The sequence below is a fragment of the Microcebus murinus genome, chromosome X (genome assembly GCF_040939455.1).
Source record: "Microcebus murinus isolate Inina chromosome X, M.murinus_Inina_mat1.0, whole genome shotgun sequence".
Taxonomy (NCBI): Eukaryota; Metazoa; Chordata; class Mammalia; order Primates; family Cheirogaleidae; genus Microcebus; species Microcebus murinus.
Genome location: NC_134136.1, coordinates 120,520,553 through 120,546,542, shown reverse-complemented (window position 1 = coordinate 120,546,542; position 25,990 = coordinate 120,520,553). Strand labels below are relative to the sequence as shown.

The 25,990-nt window shown below is 41.5% G+C and overlaps 1 protein-coding gene across 1 annotated transcript; it reads right to left on the bottom strand.

Annotated features, from left to right (window-relative positions):
- Positions 1 to 1,263: 1,263 nt before the first annotated feature.
- CHST7 (carbohydrate sulfotransferase 7) lies at positions 1,264 to 25,990 on the bottom strand. Its single transcript, XM_012749718.3, has 2 exons — positions 24,313 to 25,990; positions 1,264 to 1,687 (listed from the first exon to the last, which is right to left on the bottom strand). The coding sequence occupies exon 1, from the start codon at positions 25,802 to 25,804 to the stop codon at positions 24,344 to 24,346; it is 1,461 nt and encodes a 486-aa protein (XP_012605172.1). The 5' UTR covers positions 25,805 to 25,990; the 3' UTR covers positions 1,264 to 1,687; positions 24,313 to 24,343.

Sequence of the window (25,990 nt, the reverse complement as noted above, 5' to 3'; positions counted from 1 at the left end):
AGTCTGTTTCTTTCCCTCACTGAGAGGTTCTTTTCTGGGTGGAAGCTCTTCTCCAGCTTCCTTTAGACCAGGGGTTGGCAAACTCCAGCCTGCCCCTGAACCAAATCCAGCCCACTGCCTGTTTTTGTAAATAAAGTTTTATTTGCATACACTATGCTCATTAATTTGCATATTGTCTGTGGCTACTTTTGTGCTACAGTGGCAGAGCTGAGGAGCTGTGACAGAGATCATATGTCTCATAAACCCTTAACTATTTACAATCTTGCCCTTCACAGAAAAAGTTTTTGCCGGCCCCTGATTTGGATGCTTAAAGAAATTCAGTTTTAAAATAAGGTATAAAAATCATGGCAATAGATTTTTAAAAAAATATGCCTTAGAGTTAAAAGAACTACTTTAAACTTGATCTCTGCCTGTGAGGACTCCTGGCCTGCAACAGTCTTTAAAAGGCTTTTGAGTGTAAAATCCTGAAAAAGGTTATTGCTAAGTGTAGGCAATATCAAGTAGTAAGACTGAGGCAAGTGGATTTCACATTGCAACTTAATGTTTAGGTTCTTAATGGATAATTGCTAAAATTCTTGAACCTGATATAGTTTCCTTCATATAGTATTTGTATTCCTTCATCCATAGGCTAGCTTTTACCTGAACCATGCAATTGAACTACATCATAAAATCTGCTTCCTAGCAAAACAAAACAAATCTTGTCATGAGCATGACTCAAGTCATTTAATAGTATAATTACAAAAACACCAGCTAGAACAATTTATTTATTTATTTATTTATTTATTTTTTGAGACAGAGTCTCGCTTTGTTGTCCAGGCTAGAGTGAGTGCCGTGGCGTCAGCCTAGCTCACAGCAACCTCAAACTCCTGGGCTCGAGTGATCCTTCTGCCTCAGCCTCCCGAGTAGCTGGGACTACAGGCATGCGCCACCATGCCCGGCTAATTTTTTATATATATATCAGTTGGCCAATTAATTTCTTTCTATTTCTACTAGAGACGGGGTCTCGCTCTTGCTCAGGCTGGTTTTAAACTCCTGACCTTGAGCAATCCGCCCGCCTCGGCCTCCCAAGAGCTAGGATTACAGGCGTAAGCCACAGCGCCCGGCCCAGCTAGAACAATTTAAAAGTCAAAATTGCGTCAGTTCATTAGGTTTCTCCCATCCCAGGGGCAAAATTACTTTTTAAAAATTGTTCTGGGTAGAGGGAGGGGGAGCTGTTTGAAAGACAGCCAGATGAGTCAGGTTAAAAACAATACCACCCAGACCTTTTATTTAATATTAAGTAATTTAATCAGGATAGACAGGACTGCGCTTGGCCCTTATTCACACTGATGCTTTTGTTCAGACACCTGCTGATGTGAAATGGTCCCAAATCACATCTCTTCTTTGTGGAGAGGATGCCTTATTGAAATGGCTCCAGCAGAAGCAGGTTCAGCCTGGGAACTCAAGCTCTTTCTCTTTTATAGCCATAAATATCCACATTGCACTGTCACTTCCTTACTGGAAACTTCATCTCAACCAATGCATCCGTCATTATTGAACAGCTCATGATATTCCTGCTCAGCAGAATTGCACAGCAGTTGGTACTAAGTCAAGTCCCAGTCTCCGACAGTGTGACAGATTGCCTCCATGGCGCTGCTTCTCCAGTGCTGGAGCAGCATGCTGAGTGCCCCGGTTCATGGTGACTGACCTGGAAGGGAAGGAACAAAGGACATTTGAACTTCAGAACATGGAAATCCACAGACAGAAACTCTGTTGAACCCTGATGTTGTAAAGCCTCTTAAATATGAAATCTATAATCTTCCTTACCCAAGCTGTATTATCTAATGCTGGAAACCCATACTGAATCCGTTTCTATCACTTCCAGTTTGTGAAGACAGATAAAGAGAAAATGACCCCAGGGGTGTTCAATGAGGGTAAAGACAGGAAAACTATGGGGGCACTTCTGTTAGTGTGGCTGTGCTTTCTCAGCTGCTGCTGTCGAGCGCCTACTGAGGAGAACAGCTTTCAGGGACCTGCTGGATACAGTAGTGGGAGGAGCTAGGGTTGAAGTTGTACATTTAGGCACCAACCATGTAACCATCCATTCACTTGTGTACCAGCTCTTAAAATCAAGCCAACAATTGGCTGTTCTGTAAAACTGAGGCTGTATATAGTTCAGCTTTCTGCTTTTGTGGCACCTTATGTTTTTTCTTTCATTTAAACACATTATTTGTGTCACTGTATGTGAGCAGCGGAGGGTCAGCTGATTCTGGGTATATTTGTGCTAGTTCTATCACTAGTTTCTTTCTTGTGATCCTTCCCCTGATCCTGGATGTGTACCAAATTTGGAATTTTCTAATGTGAAATGTCCATCAGCCTAACAGAACTACTGATGCAGAGTCTGGGAAACAAGCACTTTCAAGATGATTAAAAATGTGTAATGAAGATTCAAACAAAGGCCAGGTGCAATGACTTATGCCTGTAATCCTAGCACTCTGGGAGGCTGAGGCGGGTGGATTGTTTGAGCTCAGGAGTTCGAGACCAGCCTGAGCAAGAGTGAGACCCTGTATCTACTAAAAATAGAAACAAATTAACCAAATAACTAAAAATATATGTAGAAAAAATTGGCAGGGCATGGTGGCACATGCCTGTAGTCTCAGCTACTCGGGAGGCTGAGGCAGGAGGATTGCTTGAGCCCAGGAGTTTGAGATTGCTGTGAGCTAGGCTCACTCCATGGCACTCTAGCCCGGGTGGCAGAGTGAGACTGTCTCAAAAAAAAAAAAAAAAAAAAAAAAAAAAAGATTCGCACTAAGCATTAAGGGAAAAAAAGCTAATGTCATAAATGTTTTGAGACTTTTCTATAAATCCATAATATTCTGCTAGTACAGTTGATTTATCTAAAGAGCGAGCCACCCTGTCAAATTTTAGTATAATTTAGTTTAATAAAAACCAATTTCCAGATGGGATGACTTCTGGTTGACAAGATGGAGTAGATGCACTTCTTATTCCTCTCACAAAGTAGAACTAAAAACCCCAAATATGATATATAAAACAAAGATAAGACAACTCTGAAGGGTGAAAAGAAGCAGACAGACTGACTAGGAACCTTGGCAACTGAGGAACACTGTGGTCCTGGGTTTTCTTTTTGCCTCCTCTACATCCTGGAATTGGGTGCTGAAGAAGCCAGCAGGCTTCAGAAATGCCCTTATTTGTCACAAACATAAAAGCCCCAAGAAAAGCCTGTTATCTCTAGGCAAGGGACAGGAAAAGGTTCAGCCTAGAAAGACAGAACCCAAGCACCACAGAAAAAAATCCCCCTTCCTGTTAGCAGAGGCCTAGTGGAAAGCCAGGACTTCTGCACTGCCACCCTGGCCTGGCAGTAACCAGGTGGTGCACCCCTTTCTCCACTGGTATGGTGTCAGTGGAGGCCTGCTAAAATACAAGACTTATTTCTTTTTTTATTTAATCAACCTAAGTGTCTATCAATAAAATGGAAGATTTAAATAAGGTTCAGAGATTCATAACATCATACCCTAAGTGTCCCAGACAATGAAAATAGCACTTGTCAAACCAAGAACCGGGAGGATTTCAACTTGAATGAGAAGACAACTGACAGATACTAACACTGAAAAGACACAGATATTTAAATTATCTGAGAAAGATTTTAAGCAGCTATCATAAAAATGTTTGAGTTAGCCATTACGAACACACATGAAACAAAATGAAAAAACAAATTCTCAGCAGCAAAGAAATATAACTATAAAAAGAACCAAGTGGAAACTTTAGAACTGTAAAATACAATAACAAAAATTTGAAAAACTCACTGAATGGGCTCAACAACAGAAATGAGATGACAGAGTAAAAAATTAGTGAATCTGAAAATAGAACAATAGAAATTACTCAATCTTAACGATAGAAAATACAATGAAAAAAATGAACAGCCTCAGGGACCTGTGGTACCCTAATAAATGATCTATTGTACGTGTCATTAGAGTTCCAGAAAAAGAGTGGGGCTGAAAAATACTTGAAGAAATATGGCTGAAAATTCCCCAAATTTGGCAAAAGACATAAACCTACAGATTCAAGAAGGTGAGGGAACCCCAAACAAGAAAAACCCAAAGAAATCTGCACCAAAACACAGCATAATCAAACTTCAGAAAAGTAAAAACAAAGAAAAAATCTTGAAAGCAACTGAGAGAAATTACATATTACTTATAGGAATGATGATTTGAATATCAATGGATTTCACACGCAGGTCAGAAGAAAGTGGCACATTCTTCAAGTGCTGAAAGAAAATAACTATTGATTTATACTTCTATATCCCACGATAACATCCTTCAGGAATGAAGGTGAAATAAAGACATTCTCAGATGAAAGAAAACTAAGAGAATTTATTGCCAATAGAACTGTTGTAAAGAACTTGCTAAATAAAGTTCTCCCAACGGAAAGGAAATGATAAAAGAAGGAGGCTTGAAATATCACAAATGGAGAAAGAACAACAGAAAGGATAAAATATGAGTAAATTTAATAGATTATTCTCTTGAGTTTTTAAAATTAATTTTTCTTATTGAAGCAAAAGGTGTAACATTGTATGATGTGGCTCTCAATATATGTAGAGAAAATATTTAAAAGGGCAGGATAAAGGAACCTAAATGGAGATTAGTTTTCTACATTTCCCTGGAGGTAGTAAAATGTTGACACTAGGATGCTATGAGAAGTTACATATGTATAATCCAAAGAAACTACTAAAATAAGCGTACAAAGAGATACACTAAAAAACATTGCAGATAAATTCTAAAAAATGTTCAGGAAACTCACAGGAAGGTAGGAAGAAGGAAACAGGGACAAAAAGAAAGAACAAACAGAAATCAAGTTTATTTTTAAAAATGGCATACTTAAGTCCTAAAATATCAATAATTATGTTAAATATATGTAGTTTAAATATACAAATTAAGAGATTGGCAGAATGGATTTTAAAACATAACCTAAGTATATGCTCTCTATAAGAAATTCATTTCAAATATAATGATATAGGTAGGTTGGAAGTAAAAGGCTGAAAAAGACATACCATGCAAACATCAATCAAAATAAAGGAAGAGTTGTTATATTAATATTAAATAAAATAGACTGGCAAGGTGTGATGGCTCATGCCTGTAATCCTAGCACTTTGGAAGGCTAAGGTGGAAGGATCACTTGAGGCCAGAAGTTTAAGACCAGCTTTGTCAAGAGCAAGACCCCATCTCTACAAAAAAATAGAAAAGTTAGCCAGGCATAGTGGCACATGTCTGCAGTCCCAGCTACTCAGAAGGCTGAGGCAGGAGGGTCGCTTGAACCCAGGAGTTTGAGACTGCAGTGAGCTATGATGACGCCACTGCACTAGCCTGGGTAACAGAGCAACACACTGTAATAAACAAACAAATAATAAATAAAATAGACTTTGGAAGAAAGAAAACTACCAGGGATAAAGAAGGGCATCACTTAAGGGTAAAAGGGTCAATCCTCCAACAAGACATCACAATCCTAAATATGTATGCAGCAAACAAAAGAGCTTCAAATTTCCTGAAGCAAAAACTGAAAAAACAGGAGAAATAGACAAGTCAGTCCACATTTATAGTTGGAAACTTATTCAACAAATTATAGAATCACTAGACAGAAAATCAACAAGGATATAGAAGAACTGAACATCAACCAGTACAAATAAATTGACATTTATAGAACACTCTACCTAATAATAGTAGAATACACATTCTTTTTAAGCGTACATGGAACATTCACAATGTAGACCATATCCTGGTTCACAAAACATAACTGAAGAAATTTAAAAGAATTGAAATAATAGAGTGTGTTCTCTAACCATAATGGACACAAACTAGAAATCAATAACAGAAAGATAGCAGGAAATTCTTCAGGCACTTAGAAACTAAAGAACACACAAATAATCCATGGGAAATCAAACAACATTTGAATTAAAATGCAACATATCAAAATTTGTGAGGCTGAGAGGGAAATTTATAGCACTAGATGCTTACATTAGAAAAAAGGAAAGGTCTCAAACCAATAATCTAAGCATCTACCTTAAGAAACTAGAAGATAAAAAACCTGAAGCAAGCAAAGTAAGAAAATAAGATAAGAGCCAAAATCAATACAATTGAAAACAAAAACAATAGAGAAAGTATAATGAAACAGAAAAGAGGTACTTTGAAAAGATCAAAAAATAATAAACCTCTATCAATACTGACAATAAAAAAGAAAACACATTACCAATATCAGCAATGTAATAGGGGATCTAATTACAGACCTATAGATGTTAAAAGGATTAAAAAATACGAAGAACAACTCTACATCCACTAATTTGACAACTTAGATGAAATGGACTAAATCCTCAAAAAGAAGCACAAACTACTATAACTTACCTAATATGAAATAGATAATTTGAAAGCCCTATAAGTAATAAAAAATGAAGTAAATAGTTAATATCTCCAGGCCTAGTTTTAATGGATACTTCTACCAAATGTTAATGTAGAAGTAACATCAATTCTACACATCTCTTCCATAAAATGAAGAGACCAGTATTACCTTGATACCAAAAACAGACAAAGTAAAAAAAACAAACAAAAAACTACTGACCAGCATCTTTCCAGTATCTCTCATGAACTTACATGTAAAAATCCTTAACAAAATATTAGCAAATAAAATTCAATAATATATAAAAAGATTCATATATCATGGCCAAATAGAGTTTATTCCAGGATGCGAGGTTGGTTCAATATTAAATAATCAATCCATGTAACCCACCATATTAACAAGCTAAGAAAGAAAAATCACATGGTCATATCAGTTGATGCAGAAAAGGCATTTGACAAAATTTAACACCCATTCTTGATAAAAATTCTCAACAAACTAGAAATAAAGGGAGAACTTCCTCAACTTGATAAAGAACATCTACATAGACCTACATCTAGCTTCATTCTTTATGGTGAAAGAATGAATGCTTTCCCCCTAATATCAGGATGTTTGGCAAGGCAAAGATGTCTGCACTCACCACTCTTATTCAACATAGTACTGGAAGTCCTAGCCAATGTGATTTTATTTCCAAGAAAAGGAAATAAAAACCATACAGATTAGAAAGGAAGAAATAAAGGATTCCTATTTGCCAATGATACGATTATATAGCCATGAACAACGTTACATTTCAGTCAATGACAGACCACATATACAATGGTGGTCCCATACTCTTATGTGTATAGCAAACTGTACCATCTGGGTTTATCTAAGTAAATAGTCTATAATGTTCACACAATGATGAAATCACCTAAAAGCATTTCTCAGAAAATGTCTCCATTGTTAAGTGATGCAAGTCTCTATATGTAGAAAATCCGAACAATGTACCAAAAACTCCTATAACTATTAGTAATAAGTAAATTCAGAAAGCTTTCAGGATATAGGATAAATATTTTAAAAGTTTCTTGTATATATATTAACACTAGAAACAAACACATTGAAACCAAATTTTGAAACTCATATTATTACTTACAGTTACTCAAAATGAATGAAATAATTAGGTATAAATATAACAAAAAAGGTAAAGGACTTGTATGCTGAAAACTAAAAAACAATGAAAGAAGTTAAACAGGATCTAAATTAAGAGAGACATACTATATTCATGGACTAGAAGACTCAACATAATAAAGATGTCAGTTTCTTCTAAACTGATCTATAGGTTTAACAAAATTCCTATCAAATTTCATCAATACTTTTTTTTTTTTGAGACAGAGTCTCACTCTGTTGCCCAGGCCAGAGTGCCGTGGCATCAGCCTAGCTCACAGTAACCTCTAACTCCTGGGTGCAAGCAATCTTTCTGCCTCAGCCTCCCGAGTAGCTGTGAGTACAGGCATGCACCACCATACCAAGCTAAATTTTTCTACATATATTTTTAGTTGTCTGGCTAATTTCTTTCTATTTTTTTAGTAGAGATGGGGTCTCGCTCTTGCTCAGGCTGGTCTCAAACTCCTGACCTTGAGAGATCCTCCTGCCTTGGCATCTCAGGGTACTAGGATTACAGGCATGAGCCACCGTGCCCAGCCATCATCAATACTTTTTACAGATGTAGAAAAGCTTATTTTAAAATTTGTATGGATAATCCTAGCTCTTGGGAGGCCGAGGCGGGCGGATTGCTCAAGGTCAGGAGTTCAAAACCAGCCTGAGCAAGAGTGAGACCCCGTCTCTACTATAAATAGAAAGAAATTAATTGGTCAACTGATATATATATAAAAAATTAGCCGGGCATGGTGGCGCATGCCTGTAGTCCCAGCTACCCGGGAGGCTGAGGCAGAAGGATCACTCGAGCCCAGGAGTTTGAGGTTGCTGTGAGCTAGGCTGACGCCACGGCACTCACTCTAGCCTGGGCAACAAAGCGAGACTCTGTCTCAAAAAAAAAAAAAAAAAAAAAAAAAATTTGTATGGAAAGACAAAGAAACCAGAATGGCTAAAACCTTTTTAGCCTTTTTAGCCAAGAATAAAGTAGGAAGAATCACTCTACCTAGTGTTAAGATACTGCATAACTACATTAATCAAAACAGTGTGGTATTGGTAGAGACAGACTCCTTGGTCAATGAAGCAGAAAGTGAACCTAGAAATTGACCTACATATGTATGGCCAATGGATTTTTGACGAGGTGCAAAAGCAATTCACTGGAGGAAGGATAGTCTTTCCAATTAATGGTGCTAGAGCAGTTAGACATCCAGAAGCAAAAACTAATCCTTTACCTAAACTTCACACTACATACAAAAATTAACTCAAAGTTTATCACAGAATTAAACATGGACATCAATAAGCTTATCCTAAAATTTATTAAAAAAGGCAAAATAAAAATAATATGAAACTTTTACAAGAAAACATAGGAAAAAACTTATGGGGCCCTAGGGTTAGGCAAGGAATTCTTAGATATGATATCAAATGCATAATCCACAAAAGGAAAACATTGATAAATTGGACTTCATCAAAATTTTAAAAATTTTACTTTTCACAAGACCTTGTTAAGAGAATGCAAAGAAAAGATACAGGAGGAGAGAAAATATTTGCGACCGACCACACATCTGATAAACGACTTGTGTCTAGAATATATAAGTAACTCTTCAATGTAAAAAGTAAAAAAAAAAAATCCAGTTGGAAAATGGGCAAAACATCTGAACCAACATTTCACAGAGCAGGACATATGGATGGCAAATAAGCACATGAAAAGATCACTAGCCATTAGGAAAATGCAAATTAAAACTACAATGAGATATCACTACATACCTATTAGAACAGCTAAAATAAAATATAGTGACAATACCAAATGCTGGTGAGGATGTACAGAAATTTGATCTCTCGTACATTGCTGGTGGGGATGTAAATAAAGGGTACAGCCATTCTGGAAAACAGTTCGGTAGTTTCTTAACTAAATAAACACTTACCATATGGTCCAGTAATTGCACGGCTGAGCATTCATCCCAGATAAATGGAAATGTATGGCCACATAAAAACCTGCACATGCATTATAACAGCTCTATTTGTAATAAGCAAAAACTGAAAACAATCCAAATATCCTTCAATGAGTGAATGGTTAAACAAACTCTGATATATCCATACCATGGAATACTACTCAGCAATGAAAAAGAATGAATTGATATTAAATAAGACAACCTGGATGACTCTCAGGAGAATTACACTGAGAGAAAAAAAGCCAATCTCAAAAGGTTACATATTGTATGATACAACCTTCTTGAAATAACACAATTATTATAGAGAAGGAGTTTTTACCAGTGAAGGATGTGATGGGAAAGGGTGTGTAACTATAACTTGGTACCACTAGAGAATTTCTTTGTGCTGATGGAATAATTCCATATTTTGACTATAGTGGTATTTACACAAATCTATATGTGATAAAATTAGATCTATGCACACACACATATATACAAAATGAGTGCATGTAAAAACTGCTGAAACTGAATAAGGTCTATTATTAGATTTTACTAATGTAAATTTTGTGGTGTTGATATTGATCTACATATAAGATGTTCCTCTGGAGGAAGTTAGGTGAAAGGTGCACTGGACCTCTCTGTACTGTTTTTTACAACTTCCTGTGAGTATATAATTATTTCAAAATTAAAAGAAAAACAATTACTCTGTCGTTGTTTCTTTGTGCAATGTATTTAGCTCTTCACTTGAGTTGATTTAAAGCTCCAGAAACAAACTTGGCAGTAACTTAGGGTAGTTTTGTCAATGATTAACCAAGTGCTAAATGTTGCGAGGTCAGATCCCATTTCTCAACAAACGTTTATGGAGAGTACCACCAGCCCAACGTCTGGACCCATAGGCACTCTTTTGTATCCGTTTATTGAGAATCTTCTTCATGATCTTATCTCTAGAAAACCCCAAAGATTCTTCAAGAGACTACCGAAATTTATAAATAAATCTAGCAAAGTCTCAGGTTACAAAATCAATGTAAACAAATCAGTAGCTTACATATACACCAACAACAGTCAAGATGATAACTAAATCAAAGACTCAGTACCTGTCACAATAACAACAAAGAAAATAAAATACCTAGGAATATATTTAACTAAGGAGGTGAAAGTTCTCTAACAGGGATAACCATGAAACACTGAGGAAGGAAACAGCAGAGTACATAAACAGACGGAAATCCATACCGTGCTCATGGATCAGCAGAATCAACATTGTTAAAATGTCTATACTACCCAAAGTAATCTACAGATTCAATGCAATCCCTATTAAAATATCAACATCACTTTTTGCAGATCTAGAAATGATAATTCTACACTTCCTATGGAACCATAAAAGACCCTGTAATCCAAAGAAACCTTAAGCAAAAAGAACAAATTGGGAGGCATCAATTTACCAGACTTCAAGCTATACTACAAGGCTTTAGTGACTAAAACAGCATCTTACTGGCACAAAAACAGAGAGAGACCAATGGATCAGAACAGAGAACCCAGATATAAAACCATCCTCATATTGCCATATGATCTTTGACAAAGCAGACAAAAACATACACTGGGGAAAAGAATCCTTATTCAATAAATGATGCTGGGAAAATTGGATAGCCACACGGAGAAGACTGAAACAGGATCTGCACCTCTCACCATGCACAAAAATCAACTCATGATGGATAAAAGACTTAAACCTAAGGCATGAAACCATAAGAATAAGAATTCTAGAAGAAAATATTGGAAAAACTCTTATAGACATCAGCCTAGGCAAAGAATTCATGAACAAGACCCCCAAAACAATCACAACTACAATAAAAATAAATAAATGGGACCTGATCAAATTAAAAAGCTTCTGCACAGCCAAGGAAGCAATCATTAGAGTGAACAGATAGCCTACAGAATGGGAGAATATATTTGTATGCTACACATCCAATAAAGGGCTGATAACTAGAATCTATGAAGAACTCAAGCAAATCAGAAAAAAATATTAACCCCATTAAAAAGTGGACAAAAGACATGAATAGAAACTTTTCAAAAGAAGACATACTAATGGCCAACAAACATATGAAAAAATGCTCAACATCTCTAATCATCAGAGAAGTGCAAGTCAAAACCACAATGAGATATCACTTAACTCCAGTGAGAATGGCTTTTACCAAAAAGTGCCAAAACAACAAATGCTAGTGTGGATGTGGAGACATAGGAACACTCATACATTGGTGGTGGAACTGCAAACTAGTATAACCTCTATGGAAAGTAATATGGAGATACCTCAAAGAGCTATAAGTAAAACTATCATTTGATTCAGCAATCCCATTACTGGGTATTTACCCAAAGGGGAAAAAAGCCATTGTATTAAAAAGATACCTGCACTTGAATGCTTATAGCAGCATAATTCACAATTGCAAAGATATGGAAACAACCCAAGTGCCCATCAGTACATGAGTGGATTAATAAAATGTGGTACATGTATACCATGAAGTACTACTCAGCCATAAAAAATGGTGAACTAATACCTCTTGTATTAAGATGGATGGAACTGGAGACCATTCTTCTAAGTGAAGTACCACAAGAATAGAAAAACAAACACCACATGTACTCACCATTAAATTGGAACTAATCAATTAACACTTCTGTGCACATATGGAAATTACATTCATCGGAAATCAAAGAGGTGGGAGGGGGGATCAGGGGATGAGTAAATTCACACCTAATGGGTACAATGCACACTATTTGGGGCATGGGCATACTTATAACTTTGACTCAAATGGTACAAAAGTAATTTATGTAACAAAAACTTTTGTACCCCCGTAATCTTCTTCTTCTTCTTCCCTTTTTTGAGATACAGCCTCACTCTGTCTCCTGGGCTAGAGTGCCGTGGCATCAGCCTAGCTCACAGCAACCTCAAACTCCCGGGCTTAAGTGATCCTTCTGCCTCAGCTTCCTGAGTAGGTAGGACTACAGGCATGTGCTACCATTCCCAGCTAATTTTTTCTATATAGTTTTAGTTGTCCAGCTAATTTCTTTCTACTTTTTAGTAGAGATGTGGTCTCGCTCTTGCTCAAGCTGGTCTCGAACTCCTGAGCTCAAATGATCCACCTGCCACGGCCTCTCAGAGTGCTAGGATTACATGCATGAGCCACTGTGCCCGGCCAACCACTGTAATATTCTGAAAGAAAAAAAAAAGAGTCTTTAAAATTGTTTATCTACCTGAAAAGCTGCTTTTCATTCAAGTCCAAATTCTCTATCAAATCACTGGCAGTACAAGGTGGGAGGAGAGGAGCTCTGAAAGAACTATTAGCACCTCTAGGGTATCTGAAAATTTTAAATGAAGTTCTGCTAATCCAGGCTGGAGGCAGCAACCTCACAAGTCCCTTTCTCTCTGCACACTTCAAATGGGTTCCCATCCTCCCCTGTTGGCCTCTAGTTCCTGAATGTCACTGTACCAAGTTAGGGATACTTATAATCTTCCAGTTCTAACTTATACCTTCTTGAGGCCTATAGCCCCCAAGTAGACCCTAAATGAACTATCAGCTAATTTCCTACCATTTCTCAATATTTTGAGTTGTGTTTAAAACATAAACATGTCCATGAATCCTTAGTGTGATGTTCCCTAAAACTCTTAAGTCCCCAGTAAATTAGATAGAAGATTAAGAATTTAATTCACTCCAGATCCCAACTATTCTTTGTGTGGGCCCTTGTTCATATGGAACAATGAAATACTCAAGTTTTAGTGGACATTTAAAACTTAAACCCTCAAGTTTATCAGCCAGCTACAGTTACCAAGTAGCTAGCTTTGTCCTTTTATCCAGCTGCTAAATGTTTGACAAGGAAGAATTAAATTTTAAACTGCTACACTTCTTGGTTAAAACTATTTCCACTTACCTAGAGTTTGGGGAGAATGAAATGTTTGCTACTGCCTGAAACAAGCATAGACCCTTCTGTTTATTCATAAGTCAGAGCTATTTAAAGACCTATCCTGTATGATAATAGAAAGCTGATAACAAAAACTATCTTAGTGTAATTAATTTTAAGAATTATAGAGATTTCTGTATGTCAGTTTTGAAAAGCATGTATAAACAAAAAATTTTTTTTTAATATGTGGCACCAGGCCAGGCACGGTGGCTCATGCCTGTAATCCTAGCACTCTGGGAGGCCGAGGCAGGCGGATCGTTCGAGGTCAGGAGTTTGAAACCAGCCTGAGCAAGAGCGAAACCCCATCTCTACTATAAATAGAAAGAAATTAATTGGCCAACTAATATATATAGAAAAAATTAGCCGGGCATGGTGGCGCATGCCTGTAGTCCCAGCTACTTGGGAGGCCCAAGGATTGCTTGAGCCCAGGAGTTTGAGGTTGCTGTGAGCTAGGCTGACACCACTGCACTCACTGTAGTCTGGGCAACAGAGCGAGACTCTATCTCAAAATAAATAAATAAATAAATAAATGGCACTGAAGTGTGAGTTCATTCCTCAAACCTCAAATAATTTATAAACTGGATTTCACTTTTTGAAAAAAACACAGATTGTTTATTTAAAGACTCAAAGTCATACACCAATGAGCTGAGCTGGGTATTTTATCTCCTTTGCTATAGTTCCCAAGTGTTTAAATTACCAGCCAGGCCCTAAATGCAGGTGGTTGACCTAACAGCCTCATTGCCATCAAAGGGAAACTTCATTCTCCGTTCATTCTGGGTCTATGCAGCCTGGATTGCATGCAGTTGGCTCAGCTGAGGCTCCCCTGGCTACAGCAGTATAACTCAGGAAGACACACTCTTAGCATTTTAATCATACTTTTTTCAAACTTTGAAGCAGGGGATGGGGGAGGGGAAAGAATGAACTTCCTGCTGGCTTTAGAGAACAGAAGATTCAACCAAATGAACTGAACAGTGCAGCTCTGCCTCTGTCAGTGGACTTCCTGTCCCCCATTTCAGGTCAGGTAAGGAGCCCTGGCCCTTCCAAATGGATGTGGGAATTTACACCTCACTTCCACTCCCTGAATTGCACTTGTAAATTTTTACCTTCAAGTTTTTCTTGGTCTTGCCTTCAGAAGGTATGTGCCTGTGACTCGACTCCAAGGTATCCTGTCCCTGCCTCCACACTTGTGCCAGGTAAGGTGCCCTGGGTTGACCACCAAAAAAGCTACTTCACAAATGTAAAAGTTAGTGCTGGCACTTAGCACTTTGGCTGAGAGAGCTGAGATTTCCGGGTATTCAGCATGTTCCCTTATCAGGCTGGATTACTTTCCAGCCTATTGTGACAGCCTTCTTCCTGGATCAACTCCAGAGCAAATGGGCTGAGAAAGGGCTCTGGCCTCCTTTTCAATGGCGATGTGTTCTTGTGGGGTCTTCTCCCAGCATCCTAAACTGGAATCACACTCTGGGGATGACATTAATGTCTAAGCTTATCTGTTAACCCAGGTTAAGCTTTCTTAACCTTCCTGTTTTCACCTCAAATCAGTGAAATACAGTGCCAAGGAAAACGGAAATGACTGACAATGTGTACAACAATAGAGCCATTACCTTTTTTTTTTAAGGGAGCTACCTAGGGGTAATGTTAAAATAATACTTGAAATACCAGAAAATTCGAAGTACAAGCATTCCCTCACTGTGCCGCAAAGCAAAATGTAACAGGAAATATTTAGTTTGCTAATATAACTGCACCTCCAAATAGCCTAGAAATGTACTTTAAACAGCATAAATGTAATAAACAAACAATTTTCATACTTTCAATCTGAAAAATTAAGTGGCAGTGGCAGGGCGTGCCAGTTACACTTGCAGTAGTCAGTAAGTCTCAGTCATGTTCAACTTGAAACAACTCTCGACTCATATAAAATGTGCTGAATGAAAACAAAAACAGACAAAACTTTGGGCTGAAGAGTGGGAGGAGGAACTGAAGGAGAAGCCACTTGTCTGGACCTGAGCAGCCCCAGTGGAGAGCTGAGAAGCCCCATACGCCTGCCATCCCCACCCACGGTGGGAGGAATTCAGAGTAAAACTTCAATCTACATGAGTCATTCATGCCCAGAGTCAGCCAGTGCAAAAATTAAATGGCCACTATATTTCCCCAATAGAATAAGACAATAGCGTGTCTCCAATTTTATGATACGCACCCCAACTAATAATTTCCCAAGCTTTTGAGCTCACTTGAGAACAAATGGACATGCACCAAACCAGTATTAACAAGACTTGGAAACAGCTGAGTTTGCCTAGTTGACTTTTGTTTTTCCTTTCATTGAGTTGCTCCAAGATATGATTTCAGTTGGCGTACATAATTGCTTTTGTGAGTAAAGTTGCTCCCAAGTCCAGTAAAGGAACTGACTCAGTATTCCAGAATATATATTTGGACGGGCCACCTGCAGATGTTTGCTATTCACCAAGTGCGGGTGAGAGGGGTTTGAGCCAACACGGAGCTGGGAAGTGACCTGCAATTAGACCTACAATTCAGGCACAGGGAATAAGGGTCAAATGAATGGCTGAAGGTGTGCCCCACCTCACCCTCACACTGGGACTCCCCACAAGGGTTCTTCTTCTGCCCTTGATCAGCTTTAGGGTTCCCCATTAGGATGGCTAGTCAATGTACAGAGTCTGTGGACCAGCCAGAGTCTTGCCAATGACTTCAGGTATCTCCCTGCAGAGTGAGGCAACTTGTGTGTCCCCTGTTTTCCTTGCCTTTCCTGTCCACAGTCTGGTGGGAGTAAAATGGCTCCATGGCCTAGATCAGGTTCCCATTGGCACAGGGCATTGGATCATGTCAGTCAGTCCTCCCCCTGGCCCGTAGAATTGCTGGAGATTGCCACACCTGGGATCAAGACAAGGATTTCTCATGAACTCGAAACAATTTCTCTTCCACTTTGACTGTTGAGAAATAAAAATAGAATAAAATAAATTTTAAAGGCATTCAATAATGCTAGGAATTTTGTTATTCTTTGGGGGGGAGTATGTGTGTTCATTTTCAGCCAACCATCTCCTTTTTTTGCAAAATTGTCCTCTTTGCAATTCCTAGCAGCTGGGAAGGGTGAGGTTGCAGAAAGACAACAAAGTGTAACATTTTTGTTGTTTGCAGAACCTGAAAAATGCATTGTTTCCCTTTAATACATTCATGTTGGTGATATGTTTTATTACAGCAAGAGACAGCATCTACTTTTGTTGCTTCTAAAATTGTATACTTAATATATGCCAGCTCTTGGCTGGTCACAAGGAAGTCCTATTTTTAAAATGTTATGTTGATTTTAGTATTTTTGGCCTACTGTTCCTACAATCTCACTGAAGCAGTAAAGAGCTCTTTTTGACAAAGTCTGGTCTCAGACATGGGAAAAGTGACCTCAAAGCTCTGGCACATTGTTTCCTCATGTCTACCTTATCTGTCTGTATAGAATGACTCCTTCAATTAGTCTCTCAGTCCCCTCCTGGAGCTGCTCATAACTTTCCCCACTTCGTCATCTTTACTAAAGAACTGATAGTCTCGAACTTGAATCCACTCCCCATACTTTACAAATGTTTCTGTGCTGTTCTATTACAGAGCAGAATGAATCATGCACTTTGGACCTGCAGTTAAAGCTGGTTTCTCTGTTTCCAGCCTGCTGGATACCATGATCCAACGATATTAAACTACAGCACGTAGCTCCCTCCAGGCATCTGGATTTCAGACTAGACTTCAGGCTTCTTACTGGCAGGCCCAGAGACTACCCTGCTACTTGGGGCACACATTTAACACTCCTGCCTTAAAGTAATGCTTCACAGATAGGGTTTCACTTCCATAAGCAAAAACATTCCTACTTCAGTGGCCATCTTCAGAATGTGATCCTGTAGCAAAGTCCTTGCAGCTTCTGTTCATTTCAGGGGAGGGGAGCATGCTGGCTTAGAATAGAGTCATCATTGAAGTCAAGCATGGTGGTCCTCTTTCACAGTCTCTTAAACCTTCTAATTTAAAAATATTCACCATCAGCTGATGCTCTAATTTATTCTCAGCATCCAGCAGGATGGTTTTAAACATGAACAAGGTCAGCTGCAGAAAATGTCAGACTCTGGCTTGATGCCTGGGTGCTGAGGGCAGACTGGGAGTGAAGCTGAAGGATTCCAATTCTCATGAAGGCATCACTGAGCTCTGCAACTTTTCTCCAATTGAAACTGCTTCCTGTTCAGCTCCCAAACAGTTCTCCAGGTCCCTGTGTTCTTGAACTTGGGCCAGAGCTGTTTCTTAGTCCCTACTGTTCTTATTCTATTCTGCACCTCAGCAGAAATGTTTCTTTCAATGGATCAAGTTTTTTTAGTTCCACTACGAAGAGGATGAGAAGGCAGCCAGGAGACCACACGAGAAAGAGGGTCCTTTATTAGTCACCTTGTTCAATTGGAATGTCAGACCAAAAAATCAAGGCTAGTTTAGCTTTATTAGTTTAATTTCTTTCTGGGATGCTCATGCTGAGAAGCAGGCTGAGATGAGGCATATTGAAAAATTTTAAATCTGTTGCTTGTGAATGATTTTTTAAAAGCATCATTCCCAACTATTTATATTACATTTGTATTAATGAGAAGAAAATGTCTGTCAAGTCTAACAAAAAAAAAAAAAAATCTTAGAAAACCCTCTAGAATCCTGCCTCAAAAACTACAAATGAGCACTTTGCCCTTCCCTACCCGAGACCACAGAGGGCTCTTAGTAGCATAGAGAAAATGTATGAAGGAGACTCCTTACACATGGGACACTATCTCTAACAGTTCACTATTTTTAGGCACAATTAGCTGTGCATAGCACTAAATGTACAATAAAGTTTCCATGTTTTAAAAGAAAAAGAAAGAAAATATATGAAGGGTTAAACTTTATTTAAAATCAGCCTTGGCCGTGCGTGGTGGCTCATGCCTATAATCCTAGCACTCTGGGAGGCCGAGGTGGGTGGATCACTCAAGGTCAGGAGTTCGAGACCAGCCTGAGCAAGAGTGAGACCCCATCTCCACTAAAAAAATAAAAATAAATTAATTGGCCAACTAAAAATATGTAGAAAAAATTAGCCGGGCATGGTGGTGCATGCTTGTAGTCCCAGCTATTTGGAAGGCTGAGGCAGAAGGATTGCTTGAGTCGAGAACTTTGAGGTTGCTGTGAGCTAGGGTGACACCAAGGCACTCTAGCCCGGGCAACAGAGTGAGACTCTGTCTCAAAAAAAAAAATCAGCCTAATTTCTCCAGTGATAGTGTCCCCAAATCATTGATGTTCAAGTCAGCAAGTACAATCCACCGCAACAGTACAAGAAGAAAGCCATCTGAACAAGAACTTTGCCAAAACCTGATGTCTGGTGGAAGTGTGGTTTTATAAAGGGATAATAATGTTTATGTCCAAATGTATCCAGTCCTTCAAAATAATCACAAAAAATGACACTTTCCAAATACATGTAGACTACAGAAGGCCTAAGAAGGTGATTTCATCTCAGCATTCTAGTTACCACAACCTGAGGCGTGAGGCAACATTCATTGTCAGAGATGAACTGTAGGGTCAGAGAGAACCGGGGTGCTAGAAGAAAGGGTTTTCCACTCATCAGATGGCCAAGATGAAAAAATTAAATAAAATCCATGTTATTGAAAGTCTGGGAAACAGATTCTCTAAGAAACCGTTGGTGGGAGTGAAAGTTGCTATGACTTTGAAGAACTTTACTTCTCAAAATGTTATAAACATAAACCTTTTGCTACATAAGGTCACTCTACTAGAGGAATTTTCTGACAGATATGCCCACATGTATGCAAAGATAATAGAAATATGCTACTAAAAATGCAGTGAAATATAGTAATAAAATAGAACAACCCAGATGTCCTCTGCTATGGGACAAGGAACTAGTTAAATATGTTATAATACATCCCTACAATGAAATACAATATAGCCATTAAAAAGAAGATGATATGGGAAGATTTTCACAACATTAAGTGAAAAAGTGCAGAACAATAATAAATATAGTTCAATCCCCTTTGTGCATAAAAAGGCTATATTTTTTCTGTTGAATTTGCATAAAACATTTCTAGACATATACCACAAGAAATGTTGTGGTTGCTTTAGGAAGTGAGACTGGCAGGTATTTCATACCTTTCTATACTGTTAAACTCTATTTTCACCACATGTTTATATTATTTCTACAAATTGTAAAGATAATAGTTTAAAAACAAAAAGAACCTGATTTTAATCCTCTGGCTGTGTTATCCACGACAATTACCTAACTTCTCTAGGCTTGTTTTGCCAACCATAAAATGGGAATACTACGTATCTAACAGAGCTGAGGACTGACACAACATGCATTAAGCAAGTAGCAATGCACAAAATAGCCACTCAGTAAATGTCACCTTCCCTTAGCACCAAGAAATCTGGAAATCCTCTTAATTCAACCACCTCCTCTTATTGGTAAGAACACTAAAGCCAAAAAGGTTTAGGAACTTGCCCAAGGTCAATCAAGCAGTAACATGGAGAGCAAGGCCCTGAAGCCTGGGTTCCTGTGTTCTAATATAAAAACTGACTTCATAAGAACCAAGGAACGACTATTACTACTCTATGCCCACACCGCACTTTGCAGAACCAGCCTGCTCTTCTACCTCACTCACCAGACTTGATGAGTCTTGAATATTCCTAAACACCAAATCCACCATCAACTGAGGGGTCCTGCCAGGTAAGGCAGGCCCAAGCAGAATCTCTAAGAATGTTTTGATCACAGATAGCATTAACCTCATAAGGGGCAATAATGATTTGGACATGGATGTGTCTTAAAATGCCCATTCTTTAGCAGTCTGTATTTAGCAACAAGTTCTGTTTTCAGTGACATTCATACATAAACCTATATAAAAAATTGGGGGCTCAGTCTCCTGATTAAAATGGAATGACTTTCAAAATGATTTGGTGGTGGCTGGTCATTTCTTTTTCTGTTTGGATGATTTCCTTAAAAAGGAAGCTTCCTGGTTGTTAGGACTTAAATCACAGGGCATTGGTCTCCTTTCCTAATTTCTTTCAAAGGATACATATATCTTGTCAAGAACAAAGACCCGGGTGCCTTAAATGTCTATAGGGATGAACTCTTGGGACCTACCAAGGGCAAAGGTTAAAGGAAGATATGCTGAAAAGGACAGGGCAGCACCCCAGGCTGTTTAGAATAGTAGTGGGTAGTGTACAATAATAGATTACTAGATAAGGAGCTACAATCAACAAAGCATCTGGAGGTATGCAAGAGGGCAATATTAATTAATAAGTGAACCCATGTATAATGTAAGACATTTTCCCCTTTCCATATTAACACCCTACACCTGCTTGGCACTTCAGACTGCCAAATTCTTTCCCATAAATCACTGTCGCATGCAGTTCACTGCCCATCAACAGCCCTTTATTGTTCATCCTCATCTTGCTCCAGTGGCAGCCACCTGGCCCAGGGGATGAATCATGACTGCTCCAAGCCAGAGGTTCTTCCTTTTGGCTGCCAATACAATCACCTGGAGAACTTTCCAGACATCCCAGTAGCTGGGTCTGGAGACTCCACTCAGGACTAATTACACCAGAATCTTAGGGGTGGAGCTCAGCCACTGTCATTTTTATTAAAAAGCTCCTTGGGTGGCTGTAACATTCAGCCAGGGCCGAGAAGTGCTGGGCTAAGCCAATCATGACATTCCCATTCTCTTTCAGCAATTATTGGGCTAGGGCAGGCCGTGTAGCCCAGTTCTAGCCAATGAGACAGAAAGGGAAGTCCAAAGTGGTAGGGAGCTCTGGGAAAGGTTTTATAACCAGATTAAAGGCAAGAGCATGGCATGAGTGAAAATCACTCCACCTCTGACCGGCTAACCAGCTTTCTTCTTTTCTGCATTTTAACAAACCTATGTAGTTGTGTGAGGATGTGATGCTTGGAGGTATAGCTACCATCTTGTGACACTGGGAAGATAAGCTGGTGAATGAAAGCCAAGAAGTAAAAAGAAAGAACTTGAGTCTTTAGTGACTTGGTTCAGGGTACTGCAGTCCCCACCCAACCTGAAAAAAGCTCATTGATTGATTCCCTCCCAGCCAAATCGTGGCTATCAGGTATGTACCGTCCAGAAATTACTCAGGTTAATTTACATGTAGCCTCTCTCCATTGCTGGGCTGAGGGCATGCTCAGATGCCCTGTGGGGAGGATATAGAGTCATAGCTTTCAGGAATTTTTTTTTTAGTGACAGGGTGTCACTCTGTCACCCAGACTAGATTGCAGTGGTGTCATCATAGCTTACTGTAACCTCAATCTCCCAGGCTCAAGCAATCCTCTTGCCTTAGCCTCCCGAGTAGCTGAGACTACAGGTGTGCACCACCACACCCTACTTACATTTTACATTTCTTTTGTAGAGATGAGGACTTGCTATGTTACCCAGGCTGGTCTTGAACTCCAGGCCTCAAGTGATCCTCCTGCCTCAGCCTCCCAAAGTGCAGGGATTACAGGCGAGAGCCACCATGCCCAGCCAGCTCAGGGACATTTTATATGTTTGGTGGTTGGAACATATTATTAATAGTAATAAAGCCAAGTGTGTTTCCCACCAGACTATACTGGCTGGGGTGTCAGGGGTGTGACCAGGGGATACTAAAGGGGGCCAGGTAAGGTGTGTTATAACGGAGAGATTTTGAGCGCTGTTTCACCCTCTTCAGCCCAAGTGTGAACATGAACAAATTAGTTCTCTTAGTCTCAGATTCTGCATCTGAAAACTAGTATAAATAATGATATATGTACAATGCCTAACTCAACACATGGCACAGAGCCCTTCAATAAGGATCCAACCCCTTCTCTTCCCTCTTCCCTTCCCTTCTCTAGAAAGTGACAAACTTCTGGAAAACCCATCAGTGGGTCAGAATGTTATCTTCCTAGGAACCAGGAATACAAGCATTTTGATAAGTCCACTAGTTGGTTGTAAGTGCCCAATGGGAGAGGAAGAGCTCAGACACCAAAGTCTGGAAGAACCTAAAGCTTGCTTCCAGATGTCCCTGGAGCCCTGCAAAGGAAGCCCCATCAGCCTTCCAAACAGCAGCACCAGTGTCTTGGAGAGCAAGGCCCACAGTCACTCTGTGGGCTCTCCCACAGTCACTGTCATCTGCAGGGATTCTAACTTCCCAGAGGGCAAAGATCATCCTCTACTCTCCTCTCTATTCTCTTTACGACCTCAGCCCAGCCAGCACTCAATAAATGTTAGTAAAAATGGAAAAAAAAAAGGAAAAAAAAGAAAAGCAAATGTTTCTGGGGGATTGACATGTCTTAAAGCCATAAAATGCTGCAGTATTCACCCAGGGGAGGAGTTCCCTCAGGCCTGTGAAGGAGAGTTAGAGACCATTATGTTACATCTGTAAATATAGGATTAGCAGATGAAAGGATGTTTTTGTTAAGACGTGACAAGTCACCCTGTACCTTACCTTGCCTCACTCTGAAAATCAGGAAAGAACACAGACTTCCTAGCAATTACAGAAAGTGACCAAGAAAACTACTTGATGACTGGGAGAAAAATCAGTTAGCCAGCTTCAGAAATCACTCCAAACCCCTGGCTCTGTTAACAACAAAATCCGTCTTCATTAACATCTTCAACCTTTGTCCTCAGAGCTTCATCCCAGGGGAATGCTGAATTACACTATAAAATAATGAATGGAAACTTAAGTCACTTCCGCCCACCCAGCACTCACTGCTTTTCCTCCTCTGGACTGACTACACAGTGCAGAAGGTGGCACCCTTCCAACTTGAACAAAGTGTGAGGAAAGGCATCCTCATGCCACTAACTAGACTTCCATGGTCAGCATCATCCAGAACAAACTCTTCCCTCAGCACAATGTTACAGGCCATCCATTGACACAGAAACTGAACACATTTTGAGATCATTTAAGCCTCACTCTAGCATCTTCAAATATACACTTTGTAGAAAAAGAACAAAAAAGGAAGTTTCTTTTCACAAAGCTCCTTCTGCAGTCACAAACTGCTACTGCCAATCTAAGGCTCCATCTCGCAAACGGATGGGGTGGAGAGGGGGAAGCCCAGCCCTGAAGTCTTGTCTGCACTAGAGGAAGCTGACCAGGCAGCTTTTGTGACCTCATGTGAAGGGATATGGTCAAATATCCTGCAAACGCCAGCCACAGGGAGGGGGGGGGGCGTGAGGGAGAGTTGGAGCTGGAGAGGGAAAGAGGCACATACATGAGCCAGAGGAAAGCAAAATACTTCCACTCCATTATACAAGCACCTAAGACACACAAATGTGCAAAAACTGTTGCAAGAGCCGCCTGACTGTGCCTGCACACTTGGGAACTAAGGAGGAAAGCTTGGGGGCTCCACCCGAGAGAGACAGAGAATAAATATGAAAACAGAAAGATTAGGAATAGTCAGGGTTAGAGTCACTACCATTTTCACCAGACCTTGCTTTTGGCTTTCTCTGTGCCTGCAAACACCATTGCAAAGTTTCCTCACAGGACAAATTGGCATCAAGATAACTTCATAACCAACGAGCTTAAATGGTTCCTGAAATCCTATAGTCCTCATGTCAATTCCTAGTCTCAAGGTTCACTATGACTATTTCAAACCTTCTCTACTCTCCTCGGACCTCTGATATCTCCTACTTCATAGAGGGGACTGGGAGTGTGGAGACCTGAGTTCAGTCTCAGTCACACTTAAACATCCTCTCTTCTTTCAGGGTCCCCGTCTGATGAGGCAGGTGGCTAAGCTGGAGATCCCAATGAATCTTCCAGATTCTACGAGCAGGATTTTCCCATCCTCTTGGACCCTATATGATGGGATGGGATACGGGATGGGCCCCTCTCCTCTCCCACCGCTACCCCTCCCGCCATTGCTGGCTTCCCAAAGACCCTTCCCCCCACGACTTGTCCCGGGCCACCTTACCTGGATTCGCCATGGGGGCAGGAGTTAAGGGCTACGTATCGCCATCGGCCTCGGTCTCCAGCGGCGTCTCCCCATCCCTGGGTGGCTCCGCATCGCCCTCCTCTCCGCTGCGAGGATAGGCGAGCAGGCGCATGGCTGGAGCGCAGGCGGCCTCCACCTGGCGCACCTGCTCTCGGCTCAGGCGCTCGCGCCAAGCGTGCACCGCTTCCCGGGCATCGCGCGCTGACAGGTGAAAGGGCCGGTCAGCGCCATAAGCCGCGCCGCGGGTCATGTTGAGCGCGAAGGCGTCGAGCGCGGCGAGCGCGCGCAGCCCGGAGAAGCTCAGCAGGCGGCGCAGCTGCGTGCGCGGCTGCCGCACTAAGTCCTCGTAACGCAGCCTCAGGTAGCGGCGCCGCAGCCAGGCGGGCGCCCCGCGCGCGAAAAGCAGGTCGCGCAGCCAGGCCTCGCAGATCACCTCCAGCGCGCCCGTCAGGAAGAAATCCGCGCGCGGCGCGGCGGGCAGAGCGCGGGACTGGCCCCCGGGGCGAGCGCCCACGCCGTGCGCTAGCAGCACTCGGTGGAAGCGATCGCCCCTCTGGCGGGTGCGCAGTACCTGGATGCTCTCGCGCAGCAGCCCCTGCCTAGACTTGAGGCGCGAGTTGTGCACGGCCCGCGGGTCGCGGAAAAGCTGCACCACCTTCAGGTTGAGGCCCGGGTCACGGAGCAGGGGCACCAGCACGCCCAAGTCGAGCAGGCGCACGTCCTTGATGACCACCACTGGGTACTTGCGGCACTCGGCCTCCAGGGCACGTATCGCTACGGGTGGGCAGCTGCGCTCGCAGGCGGTGTCCTCGACTAGGCCCACCTCGGTGCGGGCTCGGGGCGCACCAGGACACAGTGGCGGCGAGCAGATGACCTTGTTGGTCCGCCAGCGGAAGAGGGTGGCCGTGGTGAGATTGGCTGAGTCCGGGGCGCGCGCTGCGGGGTCCCCCGGCGGCGCGTACAGCCGCAACACCGAGAAGTCACAACGGAAGAGGGAGCGTAGCATGTCTCGCAGCGCGCCCTGCAGGCTCTCGGCGTCGCCTGGATACAGTGCCTGCCATAGGTGCCACATGGGCTCGTACAAGTAGAAGACGTCTGGGTGCTGATTAAAGAGCTCGCCCAGGAAGGACGAACCGGTGCGCCAGGTGGCATGTACATAGATGTGCTGCTTCTCGCGAAACCCCGCCTCCCCGACGGAGCCGCTGAGGTTGCCCAGGGACCGGGATGACTGGCCCGCGCCCCCTTCAGTGGTGGGCCGCGCCTCCGCGCCCTGCTCACGTTCGCCTGCCGCCGCTGCCTCCAGGCTCCACACACCCAGGCTGCGCTGCAGGCCAGGGCAGTGCCCGGCGCTCTTGTTCGTATCGCGGCCGCTGTCCAGGACGGAGGGGACTAGCAGCAGCACCAGTGTGTACAGCACCAACAGCAGCGCGAACTTGCAGTACTCTCGGCGCCGCCGCCGCCGGCCCTTCATAGTTCACCCGCCCCGCAGAGCAGGTTGGGCGCCCGTCCTCTCCCCTTCCTCAGAAATCCCGTCCCGAGTCCGTTCCTCCGGCCTCTCCCGGCTCCTCTGCGCCCGGAGGAGCGGTGCCGCAGGGTCGTGCATCCACAAGGGAAACTTGGAAGGCAGTGGTGCTGTTGGCGGCGCCCCTGCCCTCCT

Coding starts and splice junctions, on each gene's coding strand:
- CHST7 (XM_012749718.3), bottom strand. CDS start 25,804: ATGAAGGGCCGGCGGCGGCGGCGCCGAGAGTACTGCAAGTTCGCGCTG.